The 15,714-nt window shown below is 43.0% G+C and overlaps 1 protein-coding gene across 1 annotated transcript in view; it reads right to left on the bottom strand.

Moving 5' to 3' along the window:
• RAPGEFL1 (Rap guanine nucleotide exchange factor like 1) overlaps positions 1-15,714 on the bottom strand; it is a 79,651-nt gene that overhangs the window by 35,928 nt on the left and 28,009 nt on the right. The window contains exons 2-7 of the mRNA XM_020805854.3: positions 12,689-12,767; positions 7,882-8,035; positions 6,424-6,521; positions 3,197-3,309; positions 1,984-2,151; positions 216-313 (exon numbers count right to left, since the gene is read on the bottom strand). Of these exons, the coding sequence (XP_020661513.3) occupies positions 216-313; positions 1,984-2,151; positions 3,197-3,309; positions 6,424-6,521; positions 7,882-8,035; positions 12,689-12,767 (710 nt within the window). The remainder of the gene's footprint in view (positions 1-215; positions 314-1,983; positions 2,152-3,196; positions 3,310-6,423; positions 6,522-7,881; positions 8,036-12,688; positions 12,768-15,714) is intronic.

The raw sequence follows: 15,714 nt of genomic DNA, 5'->3' as shown, positions 1-15,714 counted from the left end.
CAGAAGAAAACAGCGGTTTCTGGCGACTGTAACACCATGCAGTATTGGGCAGCACCAATGCATGCAGCTGTTAATAGTGAACCCAGAAGCTTACACACAAAAATTGGCGCAACAATACCTGCATTACAAAAGGTCAGACCACTTCTCATTGCCAAGAGGCACAGGCAAACAACAACAACAACAAAAACCAGATCACAGAAAGGAAGTTCACTTACCAGCGATGGAAAAGTTTCCTTAGTGCAGGCAAAAAGATGGCTATTTATCCCCAGGGTAGTAAAAACACACTCTTCGTTAGGTTGTAGTACAGACTTCTCTGGGGTTCAGGAAGAAAATAAAGAGTTACTGAATGGTTTGGAGTGCCCTGTCCTTCAGCAGGAATATCTATCTCCTATAACATTGTAATTGAGGACCTTTGGGTTCCTGGCCTGTGATTCATGTTACATGGAGGATGGCTGAGAGAAATTAGACTTTTCCTCTCACTCAAGTTAAGCCATTAATGGATCCACACTACATAGCTGAAGCAGTTTAATACCACTTCTAAAGAATCCTAAGGTTTGCAGTTTGGTGAGGGGCTTCGAATTCACTGTTAGACAGCTAAAGTACTGAACTTCAGAAGAATTGTAAATACCTGACCAAATTAAAAATCTCTGGATTTCGTAAATTGGGGTCCTGACAGTTAAAAGAGCATCAAACAGCCATAACAGTTTAGTCTGACTACACTCAGTGGCCAGAATCCTATTGGGATTTTGCTCAAAATTGAAATTATGTAAGCCATGGCAGCAAACTGCAGCTAATTAACAAAGTTCTGGTCAAGTTCCTGGTTGCTTGATGGGCATGCAACCAGGCATGCAACCTTGTTAATTAGTTGAAATTTGCTGCCTCAACTTACGCAATTTCAATTACTCGAAAGTAAAATCCTGATAGGATTCTGGCCAGTGACTTTAACTTCCCACTACAAACACACTTTCTGCTGTAGCATGCAGCTTGGATCCCTTTGTACAGAACAATGTGGTGTGGATTGCAGAGGTGCCAATTCTGAAAGAGCAGTAGGAGTTACTCTAGTGCTGCAAAGTCTCTTGAAGAACTGTAACTGATCTGTTGGAAGCCTGATAGGCAGTCTTGCCTGTAGCTCTGCAGTTTCAGCTTTTGTGTCTTCCAAATCTTAGAATAACCTGCCTTCTAGAAACACAGGCTTTCCCTCTCACCTCCACCCCACACTGCAGATACAGGTACAATAAATAGCAGATATCCCTCTTATCCAAATGGCTCTTCCTCAAATCCTGGCATTCAGAATTACTGAGTGCCACATTTCACTGTGTTATTATAACTAAGTGTTGCTGCACTCTCATTTCATCCACATTGTCCAAATGAATCCAAACGTTCCCAGCTGAACGGCCTTGTCAATACCACAATGAGGTACCAACTTTCCTCCTCACCCAGCCTCACCACTGTTTGTTTAATGGCTACTAAACACACAACAACTTAATCAGTGAGTCCTTCTGCTATATTTGGTCTCAGAGCTGCATCAGCCAGGCTACTGCTCAATTCGAAAGTAGAAATTTCCCTTTTTGGTTCTACAGCATCTGAGGTTCACCAGCCAGCCTGGCCACTGGCCACATTGGTTGATAGTTTCCAAGTGTTATATCCCCCAAAAGAAAATTTCTCAGATTTGGTGCTAAAGGCAGTCAAATTACAATCAACTAAAACATATGGCAATCCAAACACTACATTTTTACAAAACTGTAATAAGCATGATAGGCAACTTGATAGCACATAATAACAACAGCAATATAACTTAGGCATTATTTTCATTCCTTCTTTGACACTCAGTATACAGAGAGAAATTAAGACATATTCCACACACACAAAAGGGAGAGTCTTCTCTTTGACTGTTTCTGAGCCTCAGATTCGCAAAAGAGAAAAGAAGGCAGCCCAAAGGTCCGTGCTGCTTTGTCCCTGCCACAGACTTTGGGAGACAGTTACCTCCTGATGATGCCACTGCCACCAGAATGAGAGCTTCTTCCCGCGAGGGCTGTTCATCGGAGTATTGGAGCTTCTCTGTCACTGAGGCGAGGATGTCCTGCACAGAAGCTGAGAGACGGCTGCGGATGGTGACATAGGAGTGGTCGGGCATGTAGACGCGGCAGAAGACTAGAACAAAACAAGGAACAGAAATGATGGTTTTAGCCAGGAATTGATTGATTGATTGATTGATTGATTGATTCCATTTATACCCCGCCTATCTGGTCATATTGACCACTCTAGGGATGGCTAGTAGACTAAATGATGACGAAGCACCTCAGTGATAAAAACTGTTTTTAGTCCTACTAATATGGGTTCTTTCAAGGCTGAGGGCTGACAGAACTCGCACTTTAATAGCAATATTTGCGCTGAACCCTACCTCCAGAGATCAGTTTGGCCTATCTAAAGCTCTGCCAGAAGATTTGTTATAACAACAATAATAATCGTCGTTGTTATCATCATCATCTTAGAACTGTAGAGCTGGAAGGGATTCTGTGGCTCATCAAGTCCAGCCCCTGTCAGGGAGGCTCAGTGGAGGAATCAAATTCCCAATCATTGACTCCACAGCCAGATGGCTAAACCCCTAAGGTATCCATGTATCCAAGATCCTTAACCTTATGCCCTGATTAAGGAGGCAGGGGGTGTCTTTCTATTATTCAAACCCTAGCACCTATTTCATATAATTTTTACTTTTTATTTACAGTATTTCTATGTAACCTTTGGAGGCAAAGTCTCCCCATTTCCCATCAACGGTGTTTATATTTCACACCTGACAACCTTTAGCACTTCCATTGTTTCCTTAATCATCAACCTCACTCCCTACTATGGGACTCCCAATTCCTATTGTCTCGTGTTCAGGAGAGGGGCCATAGCATAAAAACAGAGCATATGTTCTGCATGCCTTATGTTCAATCACTGACAACTCCTCTACCAGAAACTTTTGGACAGTTGCTACCAGCCAGCGTTGTAGGCAATAATGAGCTAAGTGGGAAAAGAACCTGATTCAATATACAGTCTGCACACTTCTTTCACCGATTCACAGAGAAGCATCTGTGGATGTCACTGTATAACACATCCTTCAACTCATCAGATCTTTAAAGACACTGTCTAAACAGGAACCCTCACTGTTACCCTCACTGCCAGCTGGTCTCGCAACTGTCTGTTCGATACTCACTTTCATCTGACCCACGGAAAGCGACCCGTGTCTGGAGACATGAATCTATGCGCCGGAAATGCCTGAATAGGGGTTTGACTTGTTTGTTAAGAGGATGGCTTTCTTCTGTCACCCTGCAGCCAGAAAGGCAAGATTTTAAAAGATGAAGAAACAACATTGGCGACACACACCAAAAAACATATTCAAAAAGGCATGAAAACAGGTGGCATTCTGGGCACGATTGAGGACTTCTGGTTGTAGTTTCTGTGCAAAATGAAGGGATTCTGAAGTAGTTTTGGATGGAAGATGGCCAAGACAACTGGCTCTTGCTCATTCTCATCTATTACAAATACTTTGTACATATACTGAATGTTGTTTCTCCTCCCTTATATGATAATAATCTGAAGAGAAAGGTTGCTACCCCTGTGCCCATTCCTTCTTCCTTGCCAATGAGGAAGATCACATTCAAATCTTCATCATTACACATTCAACCTCATCCCATCCACTGTGGGGCAATGTTAACGTCTCAATCAAGGAAAAGACTTGGGGAAATAGCAGGGCCGGTAGCCCACCTAGCCATGGCATCAACTCCTGTTTCATCTATCCCATTAAAATACAAGTTGTTTGGGTGGCATTGCAGCAATCCCTAATTTCCCTCAAGTTATGATAGCATGAATAGATTAAGGGAACATGAAAAATGAAATTCATCTTCTGGATTTTTCTATGTACCTGTAAGAGCATGGGAACATGAGCGTTCACATCTGGAGATAGCTTGTTCACATCTCTTCCTTATCACCTGTTGTTGTATTCCTGTCCTGGCTCACTTCCAAGAAGGACTGAGATCAAGAGAACTTCAAAGTGGAACCTAACATCTCAAACTTTATCTTTTTATATCAAAGTAATCATCAATTGTTTGTGAGATAGGAATCAGCTTGCTTTCTTGCCTGAGGGTTATGCAAATTTTGAAGCTGGGAAGGAGGTATGTAAGAATGATCAAAGCTGATTACAAGTAGTTATGTTATTGTCAGCCTCAGGAGTTAATGGGGAGTTTATAATTTGTATAAAAGGGGAATTCAGAATCTGACTCTTTCGGAACTTAGCATACCTTTAAGGAAGCTGTGTTTCATTTCTTGGCAGCAGTGATACTCATGAGGAGACCTTTGCATGCCATATTTGATGCTGTTTTAGGGAAACCATGGAGTGTCTCCTCACATTTAGGATAAACTATTCTTCAATATTTTCTGATGCATTTCTGCTTTTGAATGCTGTAATCTTGTAACCACATTTGATTTTTTACTGGGAACTATTCCCCCTCTTTTCAAATTCCTTTCCTTCCCCCCCCTTTTAAAAATAAACTATACAAATCCTTTCAAGCCATTGGAAGGTGAATGAAGGGAAGTACAGTGGGGTCTTGACTTGAGAACTTAATCCTTATTGGAAGGCAGTTCTCAAGTCAAAAAGTCTGTAAGTCAAGTCTCCATTGACCTACAGTGCATTGAAAACCGATTAATCCCGTAACAGGCCGTTTTTGTTCCATTTTGGTTTTTTTCTGGTCTGTAAGTCAAATCTCAGTCTGCAAGTCAAACCTAAATTTTACAGCCAGAGAAGTCTGTAACTCAAAAAGTCTGTAAGTCAAGCCGTCTGTAAGTCAAGGGTCCACTGTATGGCAATAGATATTTAATCCTTAGCTTTGTCCAAGGTCCTAAAATAGTTAATATTGTTTTTATGGGAGCTGATAGCAGCCTATCATGGTTTTGGGTATTGAACTCCTTGGAGCAAGCATTGCCTCACAGGCTGAAGACATGTTGGAGGTAGAATCATCCCAGACAGGACTCATAGCCTTCCCCATGCCTGCTCACTCTGAGTGCTGTAACTCAGGGGGGAAAAAGGATATAGCATGGTAGAATGTCTGTAATGAGGAGTCTGGTATGAGGGGTTCTATGAAAGGTAAGGTACAGGTAAAGGTTCTTGACATTTAGTCCAGTCGTGTCCAACTCTAGGGTGTGGTGCTCATCCCCGTCTCCAAGCCATAGAGCCAGCGTTTGTCTGAAGACAGTTTCCATGGTCACGTGGCCAGTACGATTAGACACGGAACACTGTTACCTTCCCACCATGGTGGTACCTATTTATCTACTTGCATTTGCATGCTTTTGAACTGCTAGGTTGGCAGGAGCTGGGACAAGCGATGGGAGCTCACTCCATTGCATGGATTTGATCTTACGACTGCTGGTCTTCTGACCTTGCAGTGCAGAGGTTTCTGCGGTTTAGCCTGCAGCACCAGCACATCCCTATGACAGGCAGGTTGCTACTATTCAGAAGCCAATGTTGCAGAGTAGTTTAAAAGGTAAGCTATGAACTGGAAGAACCTAGCTCTAACCTCTGCTTTGCTTCAAACTTGCTAGGTGGCCTAAAGGGAGCCACAACATCTCAGCTTCAACACCTCATATTTAATATGAAGTCCATAATATCCAGTTACTTTATAGGCTTGCCACAGACATTATTCCACTGACAAGAAGATGATAATGGCTGTTATTTGAAAGACAGTGCCTCATGAAGCTAGATGGATTTGATGTTATTGACTTGTTTTGTTTTCCACTTTGCATTTTGTTTATATTTTATTATATTTTATTGTCCACGCGTTATTGCTGTTCAGCACCTTTTGATGCAAAGCCAGCTATGAAATTACACAATAAACTAATATGCTACTTTAGGCTTTGGAAAGTCATGTTTAACAGTGAAGCAGACAAAACAAAGGATAATTATACTTTTCCCTCCAATGCTCCCCTCCCAAATTTTATATATCTCGAAATTACTCTTCTATTCACAAGGGGAAATATATACATACCAGAGAAAATCAAATCACTTTTTGGACCATATTGAGATGGGTCTGCAGACCAACCCCCCCATCTTTCCTGCTTTCAAATTCAATCTCCCAGAGTTGTTTTCTTTTTAAAAAGATGAATAAAAGGAGAAAGACTCATACTACTACGTTTCACATCCAGTTTCAGCCTGAGTCTGTGGCAAAACAGGGATATTAATCCACATTTGTCATGCTTATCTTCAACAAATCTAACCATATGACATAACTGATTTTCAGCAGAAGAGGTTAATTTTTCATCTTCTCAGTATCTATGTCCAATAAGATGGCATGTTAGGTAGATAATGCTAATCATCAGCGTAAAGAACATAGCCATAACAGCATTATTTTAACTAAAATGCTACTGTCCATATTCCCACTCTCTACTTACTTGAGTTCAACAGTCTCCACAAGCTGATGTAGCTTCAGAATGTCATCCTCTAATTTGTGGTAGAGGGAGGAGTCCTTCATGATGAGGAGATACAGGTCCTAGAAAAAAAGAGAATGTAGCTTGAGACTTCATATCTTGACAATAAACAGAGGGTTGCTTTACCTATTCACACCTGCCTACTGTAACATGATACCCTGCCATCTCAGGCCAATGCAGTGACATTTTAGGGAAGCAGCTCCTGCAATAATATAGTTCAATCTGTTTCTTAAGAAGTGAGAGTATGATGAGACAAGCACTTTCCCCATAGCTTGATCCAGGTTGAGGACAGGCAGGTTTGTTCCTTTTCTCAGCAACATACGTGATATAGCAAACCAGCCCATCCCTGATCAATGCCTACCTGCACCTTTTTGGATCCCTATCAGAAACTACTGTTCCTTTGGCTATGTTTTGGTTTGTTTCTAGTGTGTATGATCGCTGGGATCAAACCAAAGTGACTGGTTCAAGTGGTCCCTTTGCTTAAGCTATTTAAGGATTTTGAAAAATGGAAAGCTTTTTTACTGCTTGCCTACAGAGGGGAATGGAAAGAAAAGTTTTTCACTTCTTTTTACTTGTTACAAACTCAACAACTATGCTTTGACAGGGCTCTTTCAAGCCTTTTCAATGCACCGCTAATGTGCTGTATCACTTAGCAACAATTTAAAAGAAATGGGAAACTTCCTCTAACTTCCTCTTTGCAGGTGAGCAGAAAGGAAACTTTCCATTTCTCAACATGGTTAAGCAGCTTAAGTAAAGAACAGAGAATGAGACAGGAGACAGATTTTGTTTGTGTTCTCAAGGAAATAAGATCAGTGTGGATAGTGCAAATCAAATTGCCTGAAGTGCAGTGTGGTTGATCCTTACATGTGGATGCAAGGATCGCCACAAATGACAAACTCAAAGCAACCCTGTTTAGTATGATCTAGACCAGTGATGGCATACCTTTTTGAGCCCGTGCCCAAACTGCAAGGACAACAACAATAAAAAACCCCAAACAAAAAAACAGTGGGGGTGGCAGAAGTGGAAGTGGTGGAGGAAGCAGAAGCAGAAGGGAGAATCCTTGGTATGGAGGTGCCTCCAGACCCCACTCTGGATCTGACTCCAGTTGAGCCCAACCATACCAGGGTCTATAGCTCGGCCAGTAGGAACACAGCTGGCCCGCCAACACCCGCTGCTCCAAATCCTGGCCCACAAGCACCAGCTGGTCCAGATCCTGGCCAATTGCCCGTTGGATTTGGCTGCCAGGGGTAGCAATCTGGCCACTTATGGCTTGTGTGCCTGCAGAGAAGTCTCTGTGTGCCAGCTGTGGCACGTGAGCCATGGGTTCGCCATCGCTGATGAAGGTAAGGATAACTGGCCATCTGGTCACACTCTAAAGTTTCTAGTTCTCTTGAAAGTAACATCAGGAAGGCCATGGAATACCTTGATGACTTTGCCTGCTTTCTCCTCCTCCTGCAAGATCCCCTTGTATGTTTCAAGGAAGTGCAGCAAAATAACCAAAACCGCTTGCTTCCGGTGCACGGCCTCCCCCTCTTTCCAACATGAGGGCAATGGGATTGTCGATGCTGTCATGAAGGTAGTCACAGGGAGGTCAAGGATAAATCACAGGATTCAACTTTACAAGACAATTTTTGGAAGAGGGAGAGAAAACGAGGACACAAGTTGTGGGATAGAACTGTGTGAATCTGATCCAAGTAGTAACAGAGTGAATGCAGATTGCAGAATGATAGAGCAGGAAATGAGACAAACAGGTGGCCAATCCCAATCCCGTATTTTCTCAGAGCCTAACACATTTCAGAGAACTGCTGTCAGGGCAAAAGAGGGACAAGGTCCATGTAAAGCACCTGAGTTCCTTAGAAAAAGAGCAGAGATAAAAATATGAATTAAAATGACAGTAACTCTGCAGAAGTTGTGTGTCCTGAAAATCCCAGCTTATTTAAGTTCATATGTCTCTGTCAAGGAAAATAAAAAAAGAAAGCAAGTTTCTACATACTATAAATGCAGTATGATGAAATGGGGGCATGGTAACACGGGTATCTGAAACAGCTCATACAAGGAGACAAGATGTCATATATGATCCACCCAAAAAGAAAATACAGTAAGCAGGGGAGAACAAGTGTGTGTGTGTGTGTGTGTACATATGACGGCACATGTGTGTGTATGGTCACTGGGAACTTGCAGAACTAGCAACTCTCCCATCTACAAATAACCACATTTGTGTTGGCAGCATGTGGATGCAGGAGGTGCTGTTCAGCGGGTAGGAGAGACAGCGTAATTGCTACCTGATGGCTAAAATTAATAAAGCCCACATAGAATGTAGATTTAAAAAAAAGAACTCCATTATATTATTTTTCTTTGAAAAAAAAGCTCTGTGTAACAAGACCTGCAGCATGAGATATTCATCAAACAGGCCATAATAGAATTAAGGTTGTACAGTGGTACATCGACTTACAAACGTCTCCACTTGCAAATGTTTCAAAGTACAAATGGCTCCATTCGCAAAATGTTGCCTCAACATGCAAACGGAGCGTTGACTTGCAAACGAAAAAAGGCAGGGGAATAGGGCAGGATATTCAAATTTCCCCTGCCTTTTTTCCATTCCATTCAAACCACTGGTGGCAAAGAGGCTGCTCTTTCACCCCAACAGTTAGGAAAAGGGACCCCCAGGAGATCTCCGATGGTGGCAGGGGACCCCGGGAGGTCTCCCAGGGCTTCCCCGCTGCTATCAGAGACCTCCTGGGTGTCCCCTGCCACCCCTTCAGGCTTTCCCGGGAGGGGTAGACTGGGCCTACCAGGGGAAGCCCTCCCCTGATAGGTCTGGGTCTGCCCCCTGGGAAAGCCTGAAGGTGCCGATCACAGTGGCAGGGGAACCCCAGGAGGTCTCTAATGGTGGCGGGGAAGCCCTGGGAGACCTCCCAGGGGTTCCCCCCCTGCCATGATTGGAGGCAGCAGTCACCCAGCGCCGGGAGGCTTGAGCTGGCCAGGCGCTCAGCCGCTCACCCCCAGCCACAGCAGAGGCAGTGGAGAATCGAGAGGCTGAGGAGGCTTTGAACCGGTAAGGAATCATTTTTCCTTTTTATAAACTGTTCTGGATGGGTTTGGACTGGGGGGATTATGTTTCTGTGCTGTGTTGTTTTGTTTTTGCATGTGTGTGTGTGTGTGTGTGTGTGTGTGTGTGTGTGTGTGTGTGTGTGTGTGTGTGTGTGTGTGTGTGTGTGTGTGTGTGTGTGTGTGTGTGTGTGTGTGTGTGTGTGTGTGTGTGTGTGTGTGTGTGTGTGTGTGTGTGTGTGTGTGGCTATGTTTATTTTAATTTTGGTTTTTTTTTTAAATGCTGGAACGGATTAATCCCGTCCCCATGTATTTCAATGGGAAATGGTGCTTCGACTTATAAACGTTTCGACTTACGAAAGGCCGTTCCAATACGGATTAAGTTCCTAAATCGAGGTACCACTGTAATCCTAAACACACTTACTAGGGAGGAAGCCACACTGAACAGAGCTTTGAAGCACTCCTTTTCATGGACTAAAACTGTTAGAATAATTGTAGCCACTATGGCTGACTCGGAGGTTCTGGGATTTGAAGTCCAAAAAAGTAACATTTCCAGGCTCGTACATGCCCAACTACCTCTGCTCAAATTTCCTCTTCAATACCAGTATGAAATACAGATTGCATCTGGACACCCCAGCTGGACTGAAACCCAAAAGTACAAATGATAGGAAGGACATGATGGTATCTTTGACACACATTTCTGCACTTATGGTCAATCATTTCCCTGCTCTCCTCAAGCAGCCACCAATAAAGCAAAGCAGGAAATGGGGGAAATCCTATGAGATAACCTTTTTTCCCCCAACACTTGTCTTTAGGAAAGATGCTGAGGAAACATGAGTCGATGGTTCCTCTCACAGCTCACTATCACAATCCGTTTTGGGCCTGAAAGAATGACTTTGTTCAAGGTCACTCAGTAAGCTTCCTGGCCGATTTACACTTTGTGGTGACCACATCTGCCTCATTACTTACACAGCATGAAAAGGAAGGAAGCCTCTCCTAGCATTTGAGAAAACAAGATGGATGCCCTTTGGAGAATATAATAACAGGTTGAAGACTAAGACAAAAAACATGACTGCCCTATGAAGCCTGAATACTTTCTGAGACGTGTGTGTGTGTGTGTGTGTGTGTGTGTGTGTGTGTGTGTGTGTGTGTACACATTCGTGTGTGTACATGTGCCCCTTCCTAGTTGAACCTGGGATTTCATCCATTAAAAACATAGCCTCTTTCATCAAGTTATGTAATCTTTTCATAAATAAGAAATAGGCTGGTAGTTCTTCCTCTTGACACTGCATCACATCCTCCTTCTAGAAGATACACGTCAAGACATGGAATGTTTAAATGCCAACAGGTGTCAAAAGACAGATGTGGGCATGATTTTGCCTATAATCAAAGGGTTAAAAGATACATATGAGGGGTAATATTTGCTATGTGAGCCACAAGACTTTTAAGGCTCATTTTCATTCTGTTTGATCATATAGCACAATGGCCAGAATCCTACTGATGTTAATGTAAAGTCTGTGTAAATGGCCATGGCTAATGGCAGCTAACCAGTACGTTATTGGGCACTTCACCTGCACAACGAAGATACAACCCAGTATCTTGTTAATTAACTACACTTAACCATGTAAATTATACAGACCTTACAGGAACACTAATAGGTTTTTACCCAATACATTTAGCTTTTTCTAGCCCCAGAGAAAATCAAGACTACTGAAGCAAAACAGCCCCTAACTACTAGAAGCCCAAGTTGCTTCAGAGATGTCATCTGTTTATTCACACATTTTCAAGCCACAGGGCTAGAAACTTTTTTTAAAAGAGCTAGGATTTTAAAATGTAGCTAGAATTCTCTGGAGCCTATGTCAGAATGGGCAACATGTGAACCTCGATGCTGGATGGCTCCAGCCAACATAGCCAATTATGAAATATAATAGAAGCTGCAATACAACATCTGGAGTGAGTTCCCAAGCTACCCTAGTAAGCATAGCCGTAGTGATGTTGCCAAAAGTACAGTGGAACCTCTACTTACGAACGTCCCTACCTACGAACGATCCAATCTACGAACAGCTCCGGCTGCAAAATTTTGCTTCTACTTACAGCCAGAGCTTCAAGATACAAATGAAAAAGGCAGAGGAAAAGGGTGGGAAATTCAAACCGTTGGTGGCGAAAAGGTTGCTTCTTTGTAGCTCTTTTGCCCCAACGGTTAGACAAAAGGAGGCTCAGCCTCCCGGGCTTCCAGCACTGCTGCTACCGCCACCAGGAGGCGAGCCGCCGGACCATCCCAGCTGGGCTCAGCCTCTCGGGCTTCCAGCACCACCGCCACAGGCTTTCCCAGAGTTCACCACAAGCGCCGCCGATGCAGGCTTTCCCAGGCTGATAGACTAGCCCTACCAAGCCTGCATCGGTGGCGCGGAAACCCTGGCCTGGCAGAGGATGGCGGTGGAGAAAGGCGGTGATTGGGGCAAGCCCCAGGAAAGCCTCCCATGGTGGCAGAGAAGCCGCGCAGCGGGGGAGAAAGGCGGCGCTTGCGGTGAACCCCGGGAAAGCTTGTGGTGATGGCGGAGAAGCCCTGGCCCGGCAGCAGCGTCTGGAGCTCGGGAGGCCTCCTGGCAGCAGTGGTCGCGGCGGTGGAGGTAAGGTGCTGCTTTTTTAAAACTGTTTTGGGTGGCTTTTGCAGGGTGGGATTGGGCTGGTGGGGTTATGTTTTTTATTTGTTTTGTTTTTTGCAGCCCCAGGGGCTTGCAGTGTTTGTTTGTTTTTTGGGGGGGTTGTATTTTTTCTTCTTCAGCTGGAACGAATTAATCGGTTTTCAATGCATTCCTATGGGAATTGGTGCTTCTACTTACGAACGTTCTGGAACGGATTAAGTTTGTAAGTAGAGGTACCACTGTACTCTGGAAGTTGTAGTCCATGCAATAACTTTTACATTCCTTTGGAGGACTCCAATTGGCCACTCCTGGACTAAACAAACTGTACAAGAAAAAATTTAGTCATGAAGTGTGTATGCAGAAAGACAAATTTCACAAAGCTCTTGGCAATGAGAACCAGGGATACAAATAAGTGAGATAGATAGGTTTTTTCCTGAAATTAAATATGCCACAATGACGCAGCTCACAGCCATGCAGACAGCCCCCACAACGCTGTCATTCTTAAAGCAGCTTCTAACATCATTTGTGAAGGATATTGCTGGTGCAACTGGTGCAGGAACTGCTCTGTTGGCAGGAACAATGAATGAGTGAGGACAATGTCATCTAGCAGCAGATCTAAAAGAAGAAAAGAGAAAAGAGCAAGATATTATAATGTTTTTCCTCACTGAGTACACAAAGCAGTGAGAAGAAATGTAACATAGCCTTCCTCAGGTTGGTGACATTTTGAACTTCAGGTTTATCATCAGCTCCTGCTAACATGGTGAATGGTGAAGGATCCTGACAGCAAGTTGAAAAGATAGGTACTTTCATCACAGCCGTACTCCTCCCATATTATCTTCTGTCCAACGTCTTGATAGCATTTGTTACCATTTCATTTTGCTATTTACAAATTAGAACTTAATGGTAATCTATCATTAGAAGCCAACATCGATTAGCGTTGATGAGATTTAATTTAGAAGATCTTTCTGTATGAGTGGTCATACCCGCAGACAAAGCCTGGTGTTTACCCCACTCCACCGCTAGCCAATGACAAACCATAAAACAAAGAAAGCTAATTTGTGGAAGGCATAATCAGTGAGGATCTAATGCCAGAATACTTAGAACCACTGTTGCTGCAGAAACCGTGCAGATTATTCTCTCTTTTGGATGCCTGCACAGATGTAGGTACAAGGGATGGTGATCAAGGAATCAGCCCTTCTCAGGAGTTTTTCCTGTGCAAGAATTTAAAAATATATATAATGCAAATATAGGTGGCTCTAAATGTGAACAGAGGAGAAGAGAGTTCCTTGTCAAAGGAAAGGCAATTAGGGATATTATTTGATCAGGAACAAAGCATGGATATTTACTTGATTAGCCAGAATTTTATTGGTGATTTCTATTTGCAAGACAAATTTCATAAGTAACAGTGTTATGTGTCAGGCAGCAAGCAAGTGGCTGCATCCTCTTAAACCAGTCTTTATTTATGAATGAGGAGGTCAGTACTGTCCAAGGATCAAGCTGTTAATTTAGTCTGAATAGGTCACAATAGGGAGCAGGCAAACTAAACATTTGTCAAAGTTCTTAGGATTCTAGATAAGCAGTACAGAACAACAGGTGAGAGGAGAAATTCCATTCTGTCTCCCAAAAAGTGTCCACTGGCAGCATGCACAGAATGTACTGATCCCAGCCAACCTCTCTCTGGTGTCCACCTGTTTCCAATGAGCACTCAGGGAGCTTTACAATGCTGGCTGTACTTTTGTTCAGATCTTTTCACCCTGGGTCATTCTCTGGGCCAAATGAGTCTGACATCTACTGCACTAGTACTTTTGTCTGTTGATACATCCCTGTATGCTTTGCTGCTTCCCAAAGCTTCCAGATCAACACGGAGCATTAGGGCATGGAATTCCCTTTCAACACCAATCCTCCCATCCCGGCTGCACTGGCTGAATTCTTGAGCAGGCACCCAAGAACACAGCATCGATGACCAGCAATTTGTTGCCACAACTTACATGACTTCCCTTACACAACTTGGTAACAGTGTTTCTATGTACTTATTTATCCTTGATGTCCTCATTAGAAAGAAAGAAAGAAAGAAAGAAAGAAAGAAAGAAAGAAAGAAAAATTGTTACAGGTAACTATATTGTCTGAAGCAACTAAATTATTTCCCAGCTCTGACCAATGCCATGGTCTATGCCTGGGAAGAGCTCAGCACCCTTCTCTCTTTCTCTTCCTTATAGACAGACAGAAAAGCAAGAAAATAATTTGGAAGGACAATTTTGATTGAGAAATTATTCCACAGAAAAGCACTAAAAGGAACCAAACACCCCCCCACACACACACACACACGAAATTAAAATCCCTCCCTCCCACACACACACAATGCATTTTGTCAACTGGAATTTGGAAACTCCTGCAGCCTGTAGCTATGAAGTAAGAAAGGGGGGGGGGGGTAGTTTCTACGATCTATTCTGACCTTTAATCAACATGAATAATTCATTTCTGTTCACAAAAAAGAAGCCAAAGTCTAAGACTTTCTAAAACCTCCCTATATGTCTATTTCTGAATCTCTCCAGTTAGCCTACATACCACTCCCTTGTGATTACAAAGTCAAAGCACTCACTGCTTCTGTTCCTTTATCCCTTTCAGCACCAAACTGATCTGGGAGGAACAATTCAATAATTTGGTGCTCAAAACAGAAGAATTAGAAAGGTTAACTTCAAAGGGGAGCCCTTGCTATAACGAATTGATTTTTTGTTGTGAAACTGAAGTAACAGGCTTTAACCGTCTCCTCTTTAAAGTGTCTCAGAGGAGTCATCTGCTCTCAACTGAAGAACAGAACTGCATCATTATTACTTGAGCACATCTTTCCAAATAATCTTTGTTGCACTAATGTTACAAAATATTATTCTATAGCTTGACTGATAAATTGCTGAGATACTTTTCCGAACAAAGCAGGGCCATTCCCTCTCATTAGACAGAGCGGGGCAGCTGTCTATGTGTGTGCCAGCCCATCTCTGGCCATCAGGTGCAGCTGAACTATTGGCAGGGATGAACTGAGACATAACTGCAAATCTAATCAGCTTGTTGTACATGGAACAGAAGAGGTGCCGTCTTGTTTTTCTGTTCAGACAAAAGGTCTTGAGCTGCTCCTGGCAACTAGTATATTTTAGCACTGAGCAGAAAACTGAGACTCAGATTCTTGTCTTTATTTTTTCTGTATTCTCCCAGAAACAAGGAATTTCTAGCTACATAAATAATTGTGTTGGCTACATTTGTAACCCACCTTTCCTCCAATAAGCTCAAGTCAGGGTACAAGTTGCTCCCTACTTATGTTCACAACAACAACCTACGAGGTAGGTCATGATTACCTACTTTCATGGTTCAGTAAAGACTTAAACATAGCTCTTCCATTCTCAGTCCAACACTGCAGCCACTACATGCTACTAGATCCAATACACTTCCTCTTCTTCATGATACTGAGAGTGTTAAGCATCTCACAGGTCCAACTTGTTTCACAGCTATGCCATTCAAAGGGTCACCTCACACATTATGTCTGCAGCAAGAACCTTCTTAGGTGATTAGT

This window comes from Pogona vitticeps, chromosome 6, assembly GCF_051106095.1.
Source record: "Pogona vitticeps strain Pit_001003342236 chromosome 6, PviZW2.1, whole genome shotgun sequence".
Lineage (NCBI taxonomy): Eukaryota > Metazoa > Chordata > Lepidosauria > Squamata > Agamidae > Pogona > Pogona vitticeps.
This window is presented reverse-complemented; position numbering and strand designations above follow the sequence as displayed.